The sequence below is a fragment of the Melanaphis sacchari genome, unplaced genomic scaffold (genome assembly GCF_002803265.2).
Source record: "Melanaphis sacchari strain LSU unplaced genomic scaffold, SCAv2.0 Contig0_pilon_pilon, whole genome shotgun sequence".
Lineage (NCBI taxonomy): Eukaryota > Metazoa > Arthropoda > Insecta > Hemiptera > Aphididae > Melanaphis > Melanaphis sacchari.
The window spans coordinates 6,805,576-6,822,415 of record NW_020270366.1 but is presented as its reverse complement, the minus strand read 5'-3'; the positions used below and the strand labels follow the sequence as shown (position 1 = coordinate 6,822,415).

The 16,840-nt window shown below is 27.6% G+C and overlaps 1 protein-coding gene and 1 pseudogene across 11 annotated transcripts in view; one reads left to right on the top strand and one right to left on the bottom strand.

The window, feature by feature from the left end:
• Positions 1-1,238: 1,238 nt before the first annotated feature.
• LOC112598855 lies at positions 1,239-3,634 on the bottom strand (annotated as a pseudogene).
• Positions 3,635-3,997: 363 nt separating this feature from the next.
• Positions 3,998-16,840, top strand: part of LOC112599487 (maternal protein pumilio) — a 97,930-nt gene continuing 85,087 nt past the window's right edge. For 4 of the 11 annotated variants that reach the window (XM_025346443.1, XM_025346434.1, XM_025346451.1 and 1 more), the window contains exons 1-5: positions 3,998-4,470; positions 6,755-6,852; positions 7,427-7,630; positions 7,737-7,841; positions 12,021-12,191. In XM_025346443.1, coding sequence (XP_025202228.1) covers positions 6,772-6,852; positions 7,427-7,630; positions 7,737-7,841; positions 12,021-12,191 — 561 coding nt within the window. In that variant the 5' untranslated portion in view covers positions 3,998-4,470; positions 6,755-6,771. Of the gene's footprint in view, positions 4,471-6,754; positions 6,853-7,426; positions 7,631-7,736; positions 7,842-12,020; positions 12,192-14,967; positions 15,429-16,840 lie in introns of those variants that run through there. The other 7 variants (XM_025346428.1, XM_025346472.1, XM_025346458.1 and 4 more) reach the window with 5 other exon arrangements.

The window sequence follows — 16,840 nt, the reverse complement described above, 5'->3', positions numbered from 1 at the left end:
TGAAATCGCTTTTTGGAAAAAAATTGAAAGGCCAGTGAATGAGACAAATCACAATTATGGTCGGGTAAGGTGGAAATGTGGAATGCATTAGTCGGACCAAAACACGTTTATATTTTATTGAGGCTAAATTTCAATGTATGATCATTTGTTATTAAACCATGGGCATACCATACTACCGTACAACGTATAAACATTAAACACAACTTTGCAGTTCTGTGTTGACGCCGTGTCATAAAAAAGGTAGCGTGTCGATAACGAATGACGAACAGTCGAATAACTGAAAAAACAGACTATTCACTGTTTTATCAATTATTTAAATGAAAAATTCGAAATTATTGTCGTAGACGACGTAACTCGTAAACCATGATTCATGACTCGACGACTCTAGGTCCGACACTGATTGTACTGAAATTGTTAGTATACCTATATTATTAAATTACTATTGTCGATACATGTTTTACAAAAATTAAGATAAGATAAAAGCACAAGACATCGAAGCGATAGCAATGAAACTGGTATATGAACATTAAAATAGATCAAACATCGTAATATTTCTACAAAATATATGAAACATGATAGGTTTTATATTATTATAGTCCGTTTTATTACTCACAATGCTATATCTATAATAAAATTGTTTTTTCTAAAAAAACAATTTCGCGGCACCCTAAAAAAATGTCGAGGCACTCTAGGGTGCCGCGGCATTCTGGTTGGAATCTCTGCTGTATTGGTATCTTCATTAATTCGATAGTAGCCGGTTGGCGCCCGATTGGTAGCATTCTGAGCATGTTCCCAATAAGCATCGTACAAAAAATTGTAAATACGACCATTCGATTGTCTAATATAATAATTCTAGATGGGTTATTTTCGGTTCGGTTATCGAATCTATTCTCATGTGTATTAAATCATTCACTTATTTTATATATACCGTAACAATAATAATAATTACAGTAGAACTTCGATTAACCGTCACTCGATTAACCGTCACTCTCTGTTATCCGTCATCGGTCATCGCCGAAAAAAAAAATAATTAGGCGATTAGACGATTTTTTTTTTATAATAAGTGTGGTATGTATGAGATGTTTATAATTTATATGTGTTATAATAATTTATTTATATGTTATATTTTTTTTATATGTATTATTTTTAAAGTACACACACGTAAAAATATAATAAATGTGTGTATATGTATGTACACGTTTTTTTTTTTGCAAAATTTCCGTTAACCGTCTATTCGATTAACCGTCATAGCCCCGGTCCCGACAGTGACGGTTAATCGAAGTTCTACTGTATATATAATTTTTATCTTTAATAGAGCTTCTTCGAATATTAATTAAGCGTTTTGAAAATGTTTCCCATGCATTCAAAAAGTCATTCCATTCTGAATACAAGGAATGAGTTTCAGGAAAAGCGATTTTGAAATCTTCAATAATCTAATAAAAAATATTATATAAATATTAAATATTTATTTTAAAATACTATTTAAAAATTAATTCATAACATATAAAATTAAAACAAAATCTTACTAGATCATATCCTTTTGGGCCTTGCAAAATTGGCCAAGTCAAAAAAATATTTGATAAAAAACGGTCATGTGAATCTAAATTCTCTTTTCTTCTTATCTCATAAGTTAATACCCAGTTTTGTTTTACTAATTGAAAATCGGCATTAAGTCCATCAGTCTCTAGCCATTTTTTTGCAGTACGTACTTCATCTGTAAATATACATTAATATATTATACAACAGTACATACCTTACATATGTCTACTAGAATTTGTTACTTATATAGGTACTTGTATTCAAAGGTCTATGTCTGTTAATTGAAAATAAATTTTTAAATTTAATTAACTTACCAGATATAATAATGGGAGAGCTGCTAGTCACTATTTCTGCTGAATTTTTATTATATCTTTCAAACTTAATAGCTCCATTGCTCCAATGGTTCTTAATCGCCGAGCAACATTCTTCCAGCGCTCAATAAGCTTTCCTTTAGCATGTGTTTGTTGATGCCCTTTCGATTTAGCTGGTATAAAATAAATGCTCTAAAAAAATATGAGTAATTTATCATACTTTTTTATATACAAAAAAATATATTATGTTTTTTATTAATACTTACAATAAAAAAAACATGCTGTGTGGTATAAAATATGATTAAAGCGAATAATTAAATGTGTGAATCATTAATAAGAAAAAAAATGTAAAACAACTTAAGACGTTTTCAGAATTTTTTTTAAGACTATCATAAGTATTTTAGAAAATTTTTAATGATTTGTTTTTTTTTTTAAACAGCATTTTATTAATTCTATATAATATTATTTAATTTAATATCTACTATCAGCTACAATCTACACTATATGTCTATTGTCTATTAAATATTTTTTTAAATATTCATCAAACTTAAATAAAAAACTGAAGGTAATAAATCATTTAGAAATTCTTTACAAAAAATACTTTTTCAATTATTTCTTCATTTGTGATTTTTTAAAGCAGTTAATATAAAAAATGTTGGTTAGATTCTTAGTAAATTATATTTATCTTGCCACTTTAACACTAAATTACATAATATTATGTCTTGTTTTATTGATTTATTGCAGTCCTAAACACAATTATCAATGAAAATTTAAACACTGAACATAATATACGTAAATACAATTATAATTATAAAAATAATAAGTGATTCGAATTCACAATGGCTTAAAATTAATATTGTCATCTATTTATATTGTTTAAATTTAATAATATTTGCTGTTTATAAGTGTTTTGAAAACACTTAAGTGATTTAAAGACTAAGATGCTTATTAACAGCAAATATTCAAACACTTTGTTTGAATTTGAAATACTTGATGTTTAATTGAAATTCATCTAATCAAATCTAATCAGTATACTATCCAAAAAAATACCGCTCAAAAGTCAAAATTCAAAAGGTTTTTTCACTAAAAAGTAATTTTTTTTTTTTACTAAAAAATAGTAATAAACATTTAATTTTTTTCTAATAAATTTTAATTTTTTCAAGTTAAATGCATATTGTTTGATTTTTTTTGTGCTATTTATAGTGCATATTTTGGAGTTTTTAAGTGCATATTTAAGAGCTAAAAAGTAACATTTTTAGTATTACAACTTCCGAGCCCTGTTATAAGTATATGAAAAGTATAAAGTAGCAGTGGAAGTGGAAGTAGCAATCACTCCTAATTTCACTGTGATATTTATTATCATAGTAGCAACCTGAATAAAATGTCCTGCTATTGGAAACACACGTTAAAATAACAACATTTATGTGATATCAAGAAAAATAGCAATTGCTGCTATTTATCATTGCTATTTTACATTAGCAATAGCAATTGCTATTGCTAATTAAATAAATAGCATTTTACCATCACTAAAGTCCGTAGTTCCGTACTCCGTGCAAGTGTGCGACCATGCCCCGTGGCCTGTGGCCTGTGGGGCTGTCGGCGTCGCCTGTCAGCTGACGCCTTTGATCAGATCGTATATTTATATCTAAGGCTGACACAGTGCCGGTGCTATGGCGCGTCCGGAATTATGGCGCAGCGTTCGCGGTCGGCGTGGAGGAAAAACGGCAATCAACGATGGTCGGAACAATGGCGTTAGTGTTGTCATCGGTGTGGTTCAATGGACTGGCCCGTGTGATTGTGACAAGCACCCGGGTGACCGCCCACCGGCGCCTCGCGACCGCACCATATCAACAACATTTCGGCAAGGCCAACGCCGCGCACCACTATTATCAGGTCTTACAAACAGTGCCGCCGCAGCAGCTGTAGCAGCTACCGTTTTATCTGTTGACTTTATGTCCGGGGGGGGAGGGTGGAGGTGGCGGGGGGGCCGGGGGGGGAGGGTGTAGCAGCAGTGGCGTGAGAGAGAACCATACACTAGCACGGAACACCCAACTACTGCTAATGGGCGAGAGTAAGATGGCTAGATTTTAGATGGTGGCCGTGTGCGCGTGCGACAGAGTGAACACCATAGAGAACTATCAATGTCGACGGTCCTTGTCTAATGTAATTCAATGGTGGACAAAACCTCCCGACGGAGGCCGCGTAATTTGTAAATATTATATCATAACTTAAAAAAAAAAAATCATACATATATATTATATACGTTTGTAGTATACATTATATAGGTGTACAGATATTTCGTGTTGTATAATTTTGTAAAGTTTCGTTCGTTCGTTCGTGTGTGGCGTGTATATGTGTGTTTGTGTGTGTGGTGTAAGCGAATGCTGAGTGCCGGCTGTGCGTTCCAGAGGTACTTTGTATAAATAACAATAATAATAATAAATAACAATAATAAAAATAGATAAAATTGAAACAATTAGCCATCACTTAAATAATATTGCAATTAAAAAACCGTCGGTTGTTTAATAGCAGTGTAAACAAATCATCTCTCAGTTATTGCTGAACATTTTTCATCGGTTCAATTGGTTCTTCGTTCACCATCGACCGGCTATCGTTACAAGTGAGTCTACCAAATACCGGTGCAAGTTAAAATTTTTTTGCCAGTGACTTGTTTATATAAATCCTTCTTAAACGTTCATTGTACACACTCTGATCATATTATGATTTGATTATAACTGTCTGCCCTTAAAATTGAATACTGATATTGGATTTTTTTTTTATATTAATTCATTGTTTTGTCATTTTAATTATTGTATTTGGTTAGTATCGTTGTAGACTTGTTCATAATTATTTATCTAGAACATTTAAGTTTCTTTATTTTTTTTCAAACATTTCAATGGTTTTATCAAATCAATAGTAATATGAGTTTAAAATGATTGATATATCTATACTTCACGTATTTCAACCTTTATGATAAGTACTATGTCATTTTAATTTACCATTAATCTTTATAAAAAATTTTAGTTATTTCATTTTTGGTTTTATATTTTTTTTGAAATTACAACTTTTGTAATTCTTATCATTTAAAATTAATATAAATCCTTATAATAGTTGTATTATATGTTTTGATTGGCAGGTAGTATTTAATAACTATTTTTTGAATATAAATCTTTGATTTATTTTTAATGATAGAAAAGTTATTTTTGTATGTAGATGTATGTTTAGATTACCCTAAACTAACATTTTTAATTATTTATAACCTCTATTTTATGTTCTCTTGCTCTTGATTATAGGATCCAATACATTTTTAGTACTTATAAGTATTAGTTTAAATTTATAATTTAAACTTTGCTTCAGTAATTGATATGGAAGTATAAGATTTTTCAAAAGTTTTGAGTTCATAGGTAAATTATTTGAAAATTATTTAAAAGTAATTTATACATGTTAGGAAAAGCCTCTTTTTTATGGTAGGTATTCCTCATATTTCTTAAGCATGATGTCATTGATAATGTTAATCATGGTAATCATAATTATTATCATCAAACCATTCTTCAATTACTTTAAAATAAAATAATGAGTTTGAATCATTAAAATACATAATTTCATTAAAATTTAATATATTTTTAAAAATTAAATATTATGGCTTAGATTTTTAAGGGCATTAATTTTGAGTCTGGGGTGATAATATCCTAGCACCTTCTCTCCACCCCTGGTTAAGCCTATCGGGTCTTAAATATTTCAACTTAAACCATTTACCTGTCATACTGAAACTAACAATCATTTCATCATCACACTATTAAGTGAGTACCTTCATAAGTAATGTTCTAGGCGCTAAATGTTTACTTCTAATTACTAACCCAAAAAAATTAAATTTTGTGTATGAAATATAAATTATAATATTTTATCATCTATGTTGCTTATATTTTTTTAGTATACCTAAGTTATTAAATTTATGCTTGTTTTAATAATAGAATATACTATTAATTTAAGTCTTCATTAACCTTGTATTTGGGTATTGGACTTAAGAATTTTTATTCCATCCCACTCTAGAATAAAATAAATACGATTTGGTAACCTCTGTTATATTTGATGATAAAACATTTATGTAACAAATATTTTTAAGGTAATTTACAGAATATTGGTATTAATAGGATTCTACATATTATTATTTTGTTATAATTATTTGAAGAGAGCATATAACTTAAAATATGTTTGTAATAAACTAACAGGGTTTCTGAAAATCAAATTTTTTAAAGATAAATTTATAAGTTAATTACTGGTTCCTTAATATTGTTTGTAGATACTATATAGATATCTAACCTAACCTGCATTGCAGAAATATTGCAAAAGTAGTTTTTGCGATGTTGATTCAAATATGAAAAAAAAGAGTAGATTCAGTATTGACATAATATTTGTACTTTGTAGGTATAAAAGTACCTGTGTAAAAATGTATACTAATGCAACCTACTACTTCATTAATTGGTTAATTTTAATTTGTATTACTCAAAACATACTCAATATAATATTTATATCTCAAGAGTTACTTATACTTTTAGATATTTCTGAAAAATGTTTACTATGAGAATATATATTTAACTTGTTTTTAATATTCAAGTTATACATAGTTGTTATACTTAATGTTTTGTTAGTATTTTTAATTTTATTAGTATTAGTTAATTTTGGTATTAAATTTCTTTACATAAATATTAAAAATTTTATAATTATTTCAATTATGAATATTTATTATATTTTGAAATACATGTTTATGTTATATGTCAATGTAATTTGTATTTTGTAGTAAATTATAACTACTATTACCTTGTTTTACTTGATTTTTATAAATTAGTTAAATGTAGTATTATAGTTTTAATAATACAAATTGTGAATATAATTTTTAATTTCAGATTTCTTAAAATTTCAAATGAAGTGGTTAGGCGCAGGGAATGTACCTGTTTCCAGCACAAATAATACAGTGTTGAATAACAGTGGTAGTCATTTGCAAGTAAGTAATTCATATTAATTAAAACATTCAGTACAATCATAATTATCTGTTTTTATGTTATAACATATATTTTTTGTATAGTAATTGGTAATTAATATAATTTAAAAGGTATTGACCAAAAATGTTATCACTATACAAAAGTCTAAGATGAATAAACACCAATTAGATTAATGTTTTGCTCAAAATCCATATCTTAAAGCCATGTTCAATTTTTTTAATTTAGCTAATTTTTATTTTGAAATATTATAAAATATCTTTTATTCATAATAAATAAACTGTTATAAAGTCAGGTTATAAATTGATTGTCTAAATTATGATAATCTGAATATCTTCATGTTAAACTTCTATAATTTTCTTATAATTCATAGTTTTATTATTTATTAATTTAAACTAACTTTTTAGTTTATTTAAAGTATTAAACATACATTTTATAAAATTTTTAACTTTATAATGTATTAGGAATGAGTAATGTTATATTACTAATGAATAATTGTATTAGTTAATAGTATAAATATAATTTTATTTTTATTATATTGTACTATGCACTAAAATATTTATCATTTAATTATTTTAGGAGCATCAACAACAGTTAAATGAAAATGAACCAAGTGGAGATAATGTATTGCGACAAACTGTACAAGAAGAGCCAATTGTCAATTATGTGTTTGATTGTGCATCAGGCGAATCACAAGAATATGGATTACAATCTGCTCCATTACCATCTAAACTTCCACAGCCTAGATGGCCAGCAACCTCAGAGGACTGTTTTTTAGAACAAGTAAGTTAATTTATTGTTATTGTTATAGATGTTACTTATAATATAACATATAATATAGGATAAAAAGTAGGATTTGAGGTTTGATTGACTGTTATTTATGTTTAAGATGCAGGAGAAATGGAAATATTTCTCTGCGAAAATGTCTCAACCTCCACCTCAGATATCTGAAGTACCAAATGTACAATATCAATTACAACCAATATTAGTTAAAGTGAGAATTTTTAAAAAAAACTGTTGCTTTATTCATATATTTTTGTTTACTTAGAAAGGTTTTGTTATATTATGATTTGCATAATTAAATTAAAAGGAGAATATTTTACGCACGTAGATAGGATACAGTTTTTTTATTAGTTAATTGGGTTTAAATAGCTTTAAAATGTTTATCGGTATTTTAAAATAAAATTATTTAATTTTGATGGTTATTTTGAGAAGTTAGAAGTTGAGTTTTTTTTTTTCAAATAAGTAAAACAGAATTAACTTATTAAGCATAATAATTTTTTTTGAAAACTCAATTTATGAAGTTTTGAAGTAAATACTTTAATATATATATTATGTTATTCTAGCAAAATGTTATCTATATTTAAATGTATGTTATGATAGACTATGAATTCATGATAATTCAATGGATTTGATGTATCTCGTAAAATTTTTATTATTCTAATACAAATAATATAATCTACCAATTTCTAATCATGTGAATTATTAAAAAACTAAAAAGTAATCATTGCATATAAAATTAACAGAAAATATTAATATATTTTTCCTAAAAACTTAAATTTTGGAATTACGATTATTTAAGTATTATCTATATAGTTGAGTTTTTTATGTTCTGATACGCTTATTTATCATTATATTTTCTGATATTTCCAATGGTTGTTGCTGCTGATGTATATTTAATAATAATAATAATGATAATTAATGTCTTTTAGAACAGTGTTTCTCAACCTTTGTTTTGTGGCAATATACTATTAAAAAAATAAGAATAATGAGTAATATTAAATTGTAATTGGTAATATAAAATATGTTTGTTGATAACAAATAACTTATTTTTAAGTTTTACAGAAATTATATCTAAAACTGACGCATTTTTTTAAAATACCTTGCCAATTATATTCTTAATTAAATTCCTCCACTGATTTGTACTATAAATCTAAAAATGTATATAAAATGATAACTCAACTTATCTGTTTTTTCTTTATTTATTCTTTTCTGTTAAATATTTTAGTCTTGAGAAAACCTGACTTATTTTAATTTATTTATAAAAATGCAACTGTGTGCAATTCTTTTCATGTGTTGTTCACCAAATATTTTTTATATTTAAATACATGTGTGTAAAAACTATTTTAAAATAATAAAATATATTTATTTATAAATATTATTCGCAACACATTTAATTATACACAAATAATATAAATATGATATTTTTAATATAATTATCTATTTTTATTATTTTTTAGCAGTTTAACATTACATATTAATAAAAACTAATTTTAAACATTTTTTTTTATGTATTTCAATATGATTTGAAGTTTCAAAAAAATATTCAAGTTGGTAGGTTTATCATTTTTCCGAAATCACCAACTGCTAATTATGATGGCAGCAAATGTGAGAGTGGTTAACTGTATATTTATATATACCCTTTAGTCTCTATAGTCTAATATGCAAGCCATTTGTCATTTGTCTAAGTGTATTAGTTTTATACTAATTTCTTTTTAATTTTTATGTGTGGTGTCTCTCTTTTCTCTTTTTTTTTATAACGAAGTATTTTCTGTATAACACTATTTTTGTCTTCTTAATACATACTCAACCTCCATTAAACAATAGGTTTTTTACCATAATTTTTATTAATAAAATTAACCTTCTTTATATCTACTTCCACATTTCCATCATTACCTAATAATTATTCTCTGTTATATATTTTTTTTTTTTTTTAATATGTATTGAGATATTCATTGACTTAATCATTAGTAGGCATTTGTATTTATATTTTTTCTTCTTTTTTTGGAAGCAGCTACAAGTATGTCATGACAAAATCTTCCAGTTATACTATATATATTGTATAACGTTTATACTTTATTAATATTTTTATGGTATATATAGACACCAATAATAAGCAAGTTCTAAAATTTGTAACAATGACAAGTCACTATTACATCTATGGTTTTTATTATTGTATGTGAAACAAGTTTTACTTTTATGAACAGACTGAGTCCATTAGCAACTTTTCTTTGTGCATCATTCCATGATTTGGTTTTCTCCTTGTTCTTTATAAGTATTAAGTTATATTAAAGAGCCATAGTGTTCACAAGGAAAGGAGTATCAATTTGCATAAGTTCTTTTTTTTTTAAATATAGTATTATTTTTCTTCAATTTAATATTTAAATTGAAATTTTTGGTGAACAATGTTAAAACAGAATAATGTATATCATGTATAATACATATGTATATCACGAATTAAACTGTAACTAATTATTTCATACAACTATGATTATTTCTACTCAGGTAAATTTTATATTATTAAAATAGAAGTGAATTTTGATTAGGATAAAGTGTAATCGCTGTCATTATTGATTTAGTGAGAATGACTCAGTATATATGTGGTAGATGTCAAGTATTGTGTGTAGTACACCTAATATAACAAGGATACTAAATTGTGTTTGTGTATAGTGATGTATTTAGATATAATATTTTTAGGATTGACAGTTTACTCCTCCATCCCTCAAATTAATGGGTATTACATTCTTATCTTTATCTGATCCTTATCTAATACATACAATTTTAAATATATTTTGTAGGTAATAAATAACTGTTATACCTAAATAGTTATATTTAAAAATAAACAATTGAATACATGTTTTATAAAAATATTAATAATATTTTTACTTATGTGCACTAACAAATCATCAAATATGCACTTATCCATTATAAAATTAAAATAATACCCTAAAAAAAAAAATTACATTTTTAAAAATATTTTTTTTTTAAATTTAATTTGCTATATAACTGCTTCTTATATGTATATATATAAAAAAAAACCAATAATACAGCCAACACAGGTCTAATCTAATTTACCAACTGACCATTATGATAAAAATTAATCTATCATCTTTATGGCAAATTTATAGTTTAATTTAATTGTTGTCCTTGATTCATGAAAAATATTTATTGAAATGTTTAATTTTTGATATACTATCAAAATATACACTTGAAACTTAAAATATGCTCTTATAATCAAAAATATGTCTTTTAAACTTAAAAACACGTAGTAACAATTTTGAGTGCTTAATCACAAATGTTTAAAATGTATTGTGTTCTTATTAAGCATATGATTTAGTTAAACAAAAGTAATATGCAAATATATAGAAGTCCTTGCTCTAATAAAAATTAAACATTTATATCATATTTATTTGTGTAGGATAGTTAATCAACATCTCCAATTGATCAAGATCCATTTTCTCTCTATTTGAATCTATTATATATTTATATCAATAAAAATCCAATATCTTAGTTTAGTATTTCACTCAATTTGTATTACTGTATTCATATGAATATCATTTACAATTTTTATTTGCGTCAGACAACATAGAAACAATTCTTTATTAAACTATTATTGATAACACTATATCATAGTTTTTCATACAACCAAAAGAAATAACACATCTGTAATATTTAATTTAATTTTTGCTGTTAAAAATATTTACATAACTGTCACTGATATATTTTGATTACTTCATCGATATTTAATTTTTCTTGTCTCTAAAACTTGGTATTTAAGACTTTGTTCTAGTCAACTTTCCCCTTTAAATGTTATACTATTTTAAGTGTAGAACTTTTAAATAACATTAAACAGAAATCATAATCAAAAAAGTTAAAAGCAACTTCTGAAGATTTCAGTAATATTATATTTTTTTCCTGTGAAATAAGTTTTTTATTCTAAATATTTGGTACTTTTAGCTAATTGTAAATATTATTAAAGTCTTTAAAATATCATATTTTTCTTTTTCTTAAGTACTGTATTTATTATTTAATTTTATTAAAATATCTTTTAAATTAAATATTTTAAGTAGTTAAAGCAAATTATAATGGATATTTACATAAACTTTTTATGAATATTGTTAAAAAAAAAAACAAATTTTTTATTGTTAAGACATGTGCTTTATTTAAAATATTAGCATGCAGATAATTTTTTCATCTATTAAAATTATTGTTGCACGTCTAAGTTATTTAAGGCATTTAATAGTGATATTGTACCTACCATGATACAATTGTGTATTAATATTTATTTTATAATAGTTTTTAGTTTTTTAATAGTTGCATAGACATGAAATTAAAATCATTGATGTTTTTTTAGTTTTATAACTCACAATAAACCTTTTACATTATATTTTAGTCTGGAGAAGGTGGTGCTGAGCAGTATGTTTATGGAGCACCTCCAGGATTACATCCTTATCAGCAGCATATGGCAGATTTAGCAAACTCATCAATGGCACATAATTCAGCTCATGCAATTATGTCAACACAACAACAACATACTATGGATTTACATATGCGAAATGGAGAAGTAAGTATTCTATTTGTTTTTAACTTCAGTATACTTAATTATAGTAGCCATGTAGGCAATCACTATTTGACTCTTAATAACATAAGTAAATAAAAAAAAAAAAATATTCTCAAAAGCCAAAACAATCAATTAAAATGTGAATCAAGGTGTGGAAGTATCAGATATTGAATATTTTATAAGGAACCTTTATAAAACTAACTGAACATACAGTTTTGAAGAGTTAAATAAAACAATTTTGTTTTCAATATTTCATTAAAATCCTAAAAATGATTTATTAGTTTTATTGTTATAATATTATTATTATTTATTCATTATTGATTTAATTTTAGTTGTTGAAATCTTAGTCAATTTTTATTGGTTAAAAATTTTATAATACTCTTTTACTTTATTCAATAGTTGAAGTATGTATGCATAGTATCTAAGTACATAACTACATTAGTATAAATTTTCTTTTACAAATGCAAAATTTTTAATTACTTATTATGCTGTACAAATTGATAATTTAAGATGATGTCAGCTTACTGTTTGTTTTTTCTCTCTGACCCACGTGTAATATAGATAAAACACATTTACACAGATTAATTTTTTTGATGCTTTTGAGTAATGTTAAAGTAAAATCACCCATAACAAAAATTATAGAGAAAAATATTTTTGAAAGTATGATAAATTAAATTGCCTTAATATTGTTTCAGAACAATTTCAAATATTATTTAAATTTATAAGTTTTTATTTTTTTATTTTTTAAGTTGAATATCAAATTAAATAATTATAAAATGTAAATTCTATATGTTAAACCCTCAAAAATATTATCTTTTATAATTTAAGTAATATGTGTTTTTACTCTATGATTACTTAAAAACATCAAAAATATGATTTTGTATAAATGCATTTTGTTCATGTTATGCTTTGGCCAGAGAGAAAATAAACAGTGCACAATTATTATCCTCTTGATAATAATAAGCATGTATGTTTAATCGACAAACATTGGAAAATATTTTGTTAATTAATTTTTTAAATTTATTTGTGAATACTTACATAAAAAAAATTCAAAATTGATAAAAAATAATTGATTTTATTTAGGACTAGTAAATAGTACTATGTTTAACTAGTAACGATAATTTTGTTAAATAATTATTATCTATATTTCTTAAGGTAGTATCTGCACATTATATTAATAATTATGAGTTATGACCATTATGGTATAAAATTTGCCTAAAATAATATTAAAATGTTTAATTTTTATAGTTTAAAAAAAAAGAAAGCGAAATTTTCGCATCGTTTTCAACTTTATTATAATATAAGATAAGCGATTTTATTATGTTGGTTTAATATTTGTTATTTATTATCCAAACTGTGTGCATTATTTTTATTATTTTGAAGTGTACTTTAAAACAATTGAAAGTAGCTCATATTCATTTATATATTGTATTCGTTGTTTGTATTTAATATTATATATATTATATAATATATATTGATATTAGACGGATCAAACATACGGAGATAACTGTGAACAATATATTAGGAGTGTAACTATACCCGTAAATAACGTCATTGATTTATTTACAGTTACCATAGCAATTAGCAACAATATAAGGCGCAATTTATTATCTTGCAAACATAATTTTAAGAATATATGAGTAAATTAAAATATTTATTTTGCCGGGCGATTATCACTGTGGAGTTATGTGTTTTTTTACACATTTTGTACGCAGTGTGCCGTTGATTAAGGTCGATTATCTTAGGAATAGTTGGAATTTTATACGCGAAAAACGTTACGCTGTCCTCCGCCGACACTCGAAATCGAAGAAAATGTTGGTGATTAGAAGTCGCCGTGTCCCGACATCGCTACACGTGCAACACACACAACATTATTGTTCATAGTTATGTTGTATTGGTTTTCATCGCGTTGAAAACATGTCTGATGTCGATGACCAGAACGAACAACGCGTTGGTGTCGCAGTGGCTGTTTGGCGATTGTCCTACGCCCGTCGCGGAGCCATCCTCGACAGTCGCGTATCATGACGACCGTGCGCCGTCGTCGTACTTACCTCCGTTGTCTCCGGATGTCTCCCGAGTCCCGAGTCCCGGTTCTCTGACGCGCGCGTGTCGTCATGTCTACCTGTTGTGCCGACACAAACGCGCACGCGCATCGTGCGTTCTGGTGCAATGGTTTCTTCTGCATTTTTACTACGACTCCACAATACTATACGATATTATCGTAGTTACTTTTATAATAACATTATTACATAATATATTATTTTCCGAGAGTTAATATCCGTGAAAATATCGAAAGTAAATGGTAATAATAGTGACGACGGTAGAGCTGTAGAAGAAGAGAAGTCTCGCTGTACGAACAAATTGACGAAGATCGTTTGTAACGTTTTATATTTAGTCTATAATCTATATTATCGACTGACGTCGCTGTTATCTGTCGTATTACATTTTATGATTATCGTCATTTGATTGTATCGCGCATACAAAGCAAAACATTATTATTCAATTTTTAAAGACAAAATGCTGATTATGTGATGTCGTCAGCGCACAGTTCACGAGTTTTTTGAACTCTTGTTTGGAGGAATATACAAATATAAATAATAATATCACGGTATAATATTGTTAAGCATTATATTATTATATATTATTATAAAAACATTCTGCTGTGCCAGCATGCGCGAGGAGCGCTAGTAGGTTCTACCGGGTTTGATGGTCGGTGGGTGGCGGGCGACCGGCAGCCGCAGCCGCAGCCCCAAGCCGCCGCGCCAGTGTCAGTGTGTGTCCCGTGTTCGCGTGCGAGATGTTGTCGTCCCGGTGCGTTCGTTAACCGAGTGATTTCACTGCAATATTGTTATTATTATTATTATTTACTGCTATTGATTAGCCGGACACATTTCGCATTCGGCAAACGGTTCTCTCACTCAATCGTATTCCCTTTACCTGCAATCGTATCACTCTAAATATTGTGTAAAAATATAATTTTTATAAAGTAATTAAATATTTTTAAGCAACGTGTTTTACGAGCGAGTATCAGTGTTTAATAACATAATAATAGTCATATGTGTACACGAGTTTTCCGTATTTCGCGTTGAGCACACTGCGGTGCTATAAGCGTACATGTGGTCGTGAGCCGGTCGTGATAGGGTAGAAGACGAACAGCTCACCCACACACCGTTGTGGTATCGCCTAGGAGACCCGCAGGATTTCCAACCGACAACCATGAAAGACATGGGCACGGAAATGGTGAGCGATTGGTAGTGTATTTCACAGTCGCAAGGCGATCGTCGGTGATGAGAAATCGGTTATGATATTACACCAGTGATTTAACATTGTTATACCTATCACGTGCGCGTTATAATAACGATGAAATGTGTCCCCACCACGTTAGGTTACCATCGAGTGTGATTTGGTTGTCTACCGGTTGGCCGATGCTTTTGTTCTCTAGCGAGTGGTCGTCTGTCGATGGTGGGCGCGTGTGTTTGCGCGCGCTAGACCGATTTTCAAGGTTAGAAAACAGCAGCGGTGACGACGACGACGTATTCGCATTTCGTCGTTATGCAGTTTCGTATATTCGCACACAATGTCTGGCTCAGAAAAATCGTGCCCAACGCGCTCGACCCGTAATATTAGATTATTATTATTGTCTTGGACAGACGTCGTTTGTGTTTACCCCTTCCGGTATCCCGTATAGTGAAATGCGAACGCTATCATCAAGCGGTCTATAATACGTAAATTCGGAAGCACGTTCGTTTAAATATATAATATTACACGTCGAATATTATTATCCCATCCCATCGTTACACACGTTTCCTTGGTTGACATGATATATATATATATATAAAATATATATGCGTTCCCGAATTGTATGTTTTTTTGAGGTTATGATTTCATTGTTGCCGTGCGGCGCAGACCAGACGAGCAGCGTTGTCCTCCTCGTGCGTGTTCTCTCACACCTTTTGTATGAATTGTACGGTTTCCGTTGTTCGACTCGTTGCTGTGCATGTGTGCTATAGCATAGGTAGATAGTTAATATCTTTATAGGTTCTGTTGTCGGTATCGTTTCTCCTGAATTATTTAATATTTGTTAGGGGATGTGTTTGGTACTTCAGTAGTGAACAGTGAACACCCGCTGTTAAAATCGTCTAGCCCCGGATTTCTCTTTTATTATTTCTCTTTTTGGTTTTTTTTACGAGTGAACAGTTACATTTGTCGTTTTGCTAAATCACAATGTCATTCGAGCAGAAAATTGTTTTCTACATTTTTAGACAAATTAATGGGAGAAAGTATTTAAAAATGAATTACATTGTTGTTATCCTAAACGCCGGGATGATTAAAATTAATTCATTTATAAAAAAAATTTTGATTTAGTTGGGTTGATTTTATTTTTGTTGTAAGTATACGAAAAATCTTTGACTTCGATTTTCCTGTAATTATGTAGAATTATTATTTTGTGATGGAAAAACAAATTCATGTTGGCCTTAAGTCAACCTAATTCCTTTTACTTTCTATTCATTCGTAAACAATTTGTTATGATAATATGATTACATTGTTTATCAAAATGTTTTAATGGTTTCATTACAATTGTTAACATAATTTTTATGATATAAAATACTTGATAAGTAGTTATAAGTAATTTTGGTATCTTAAAAACCTAT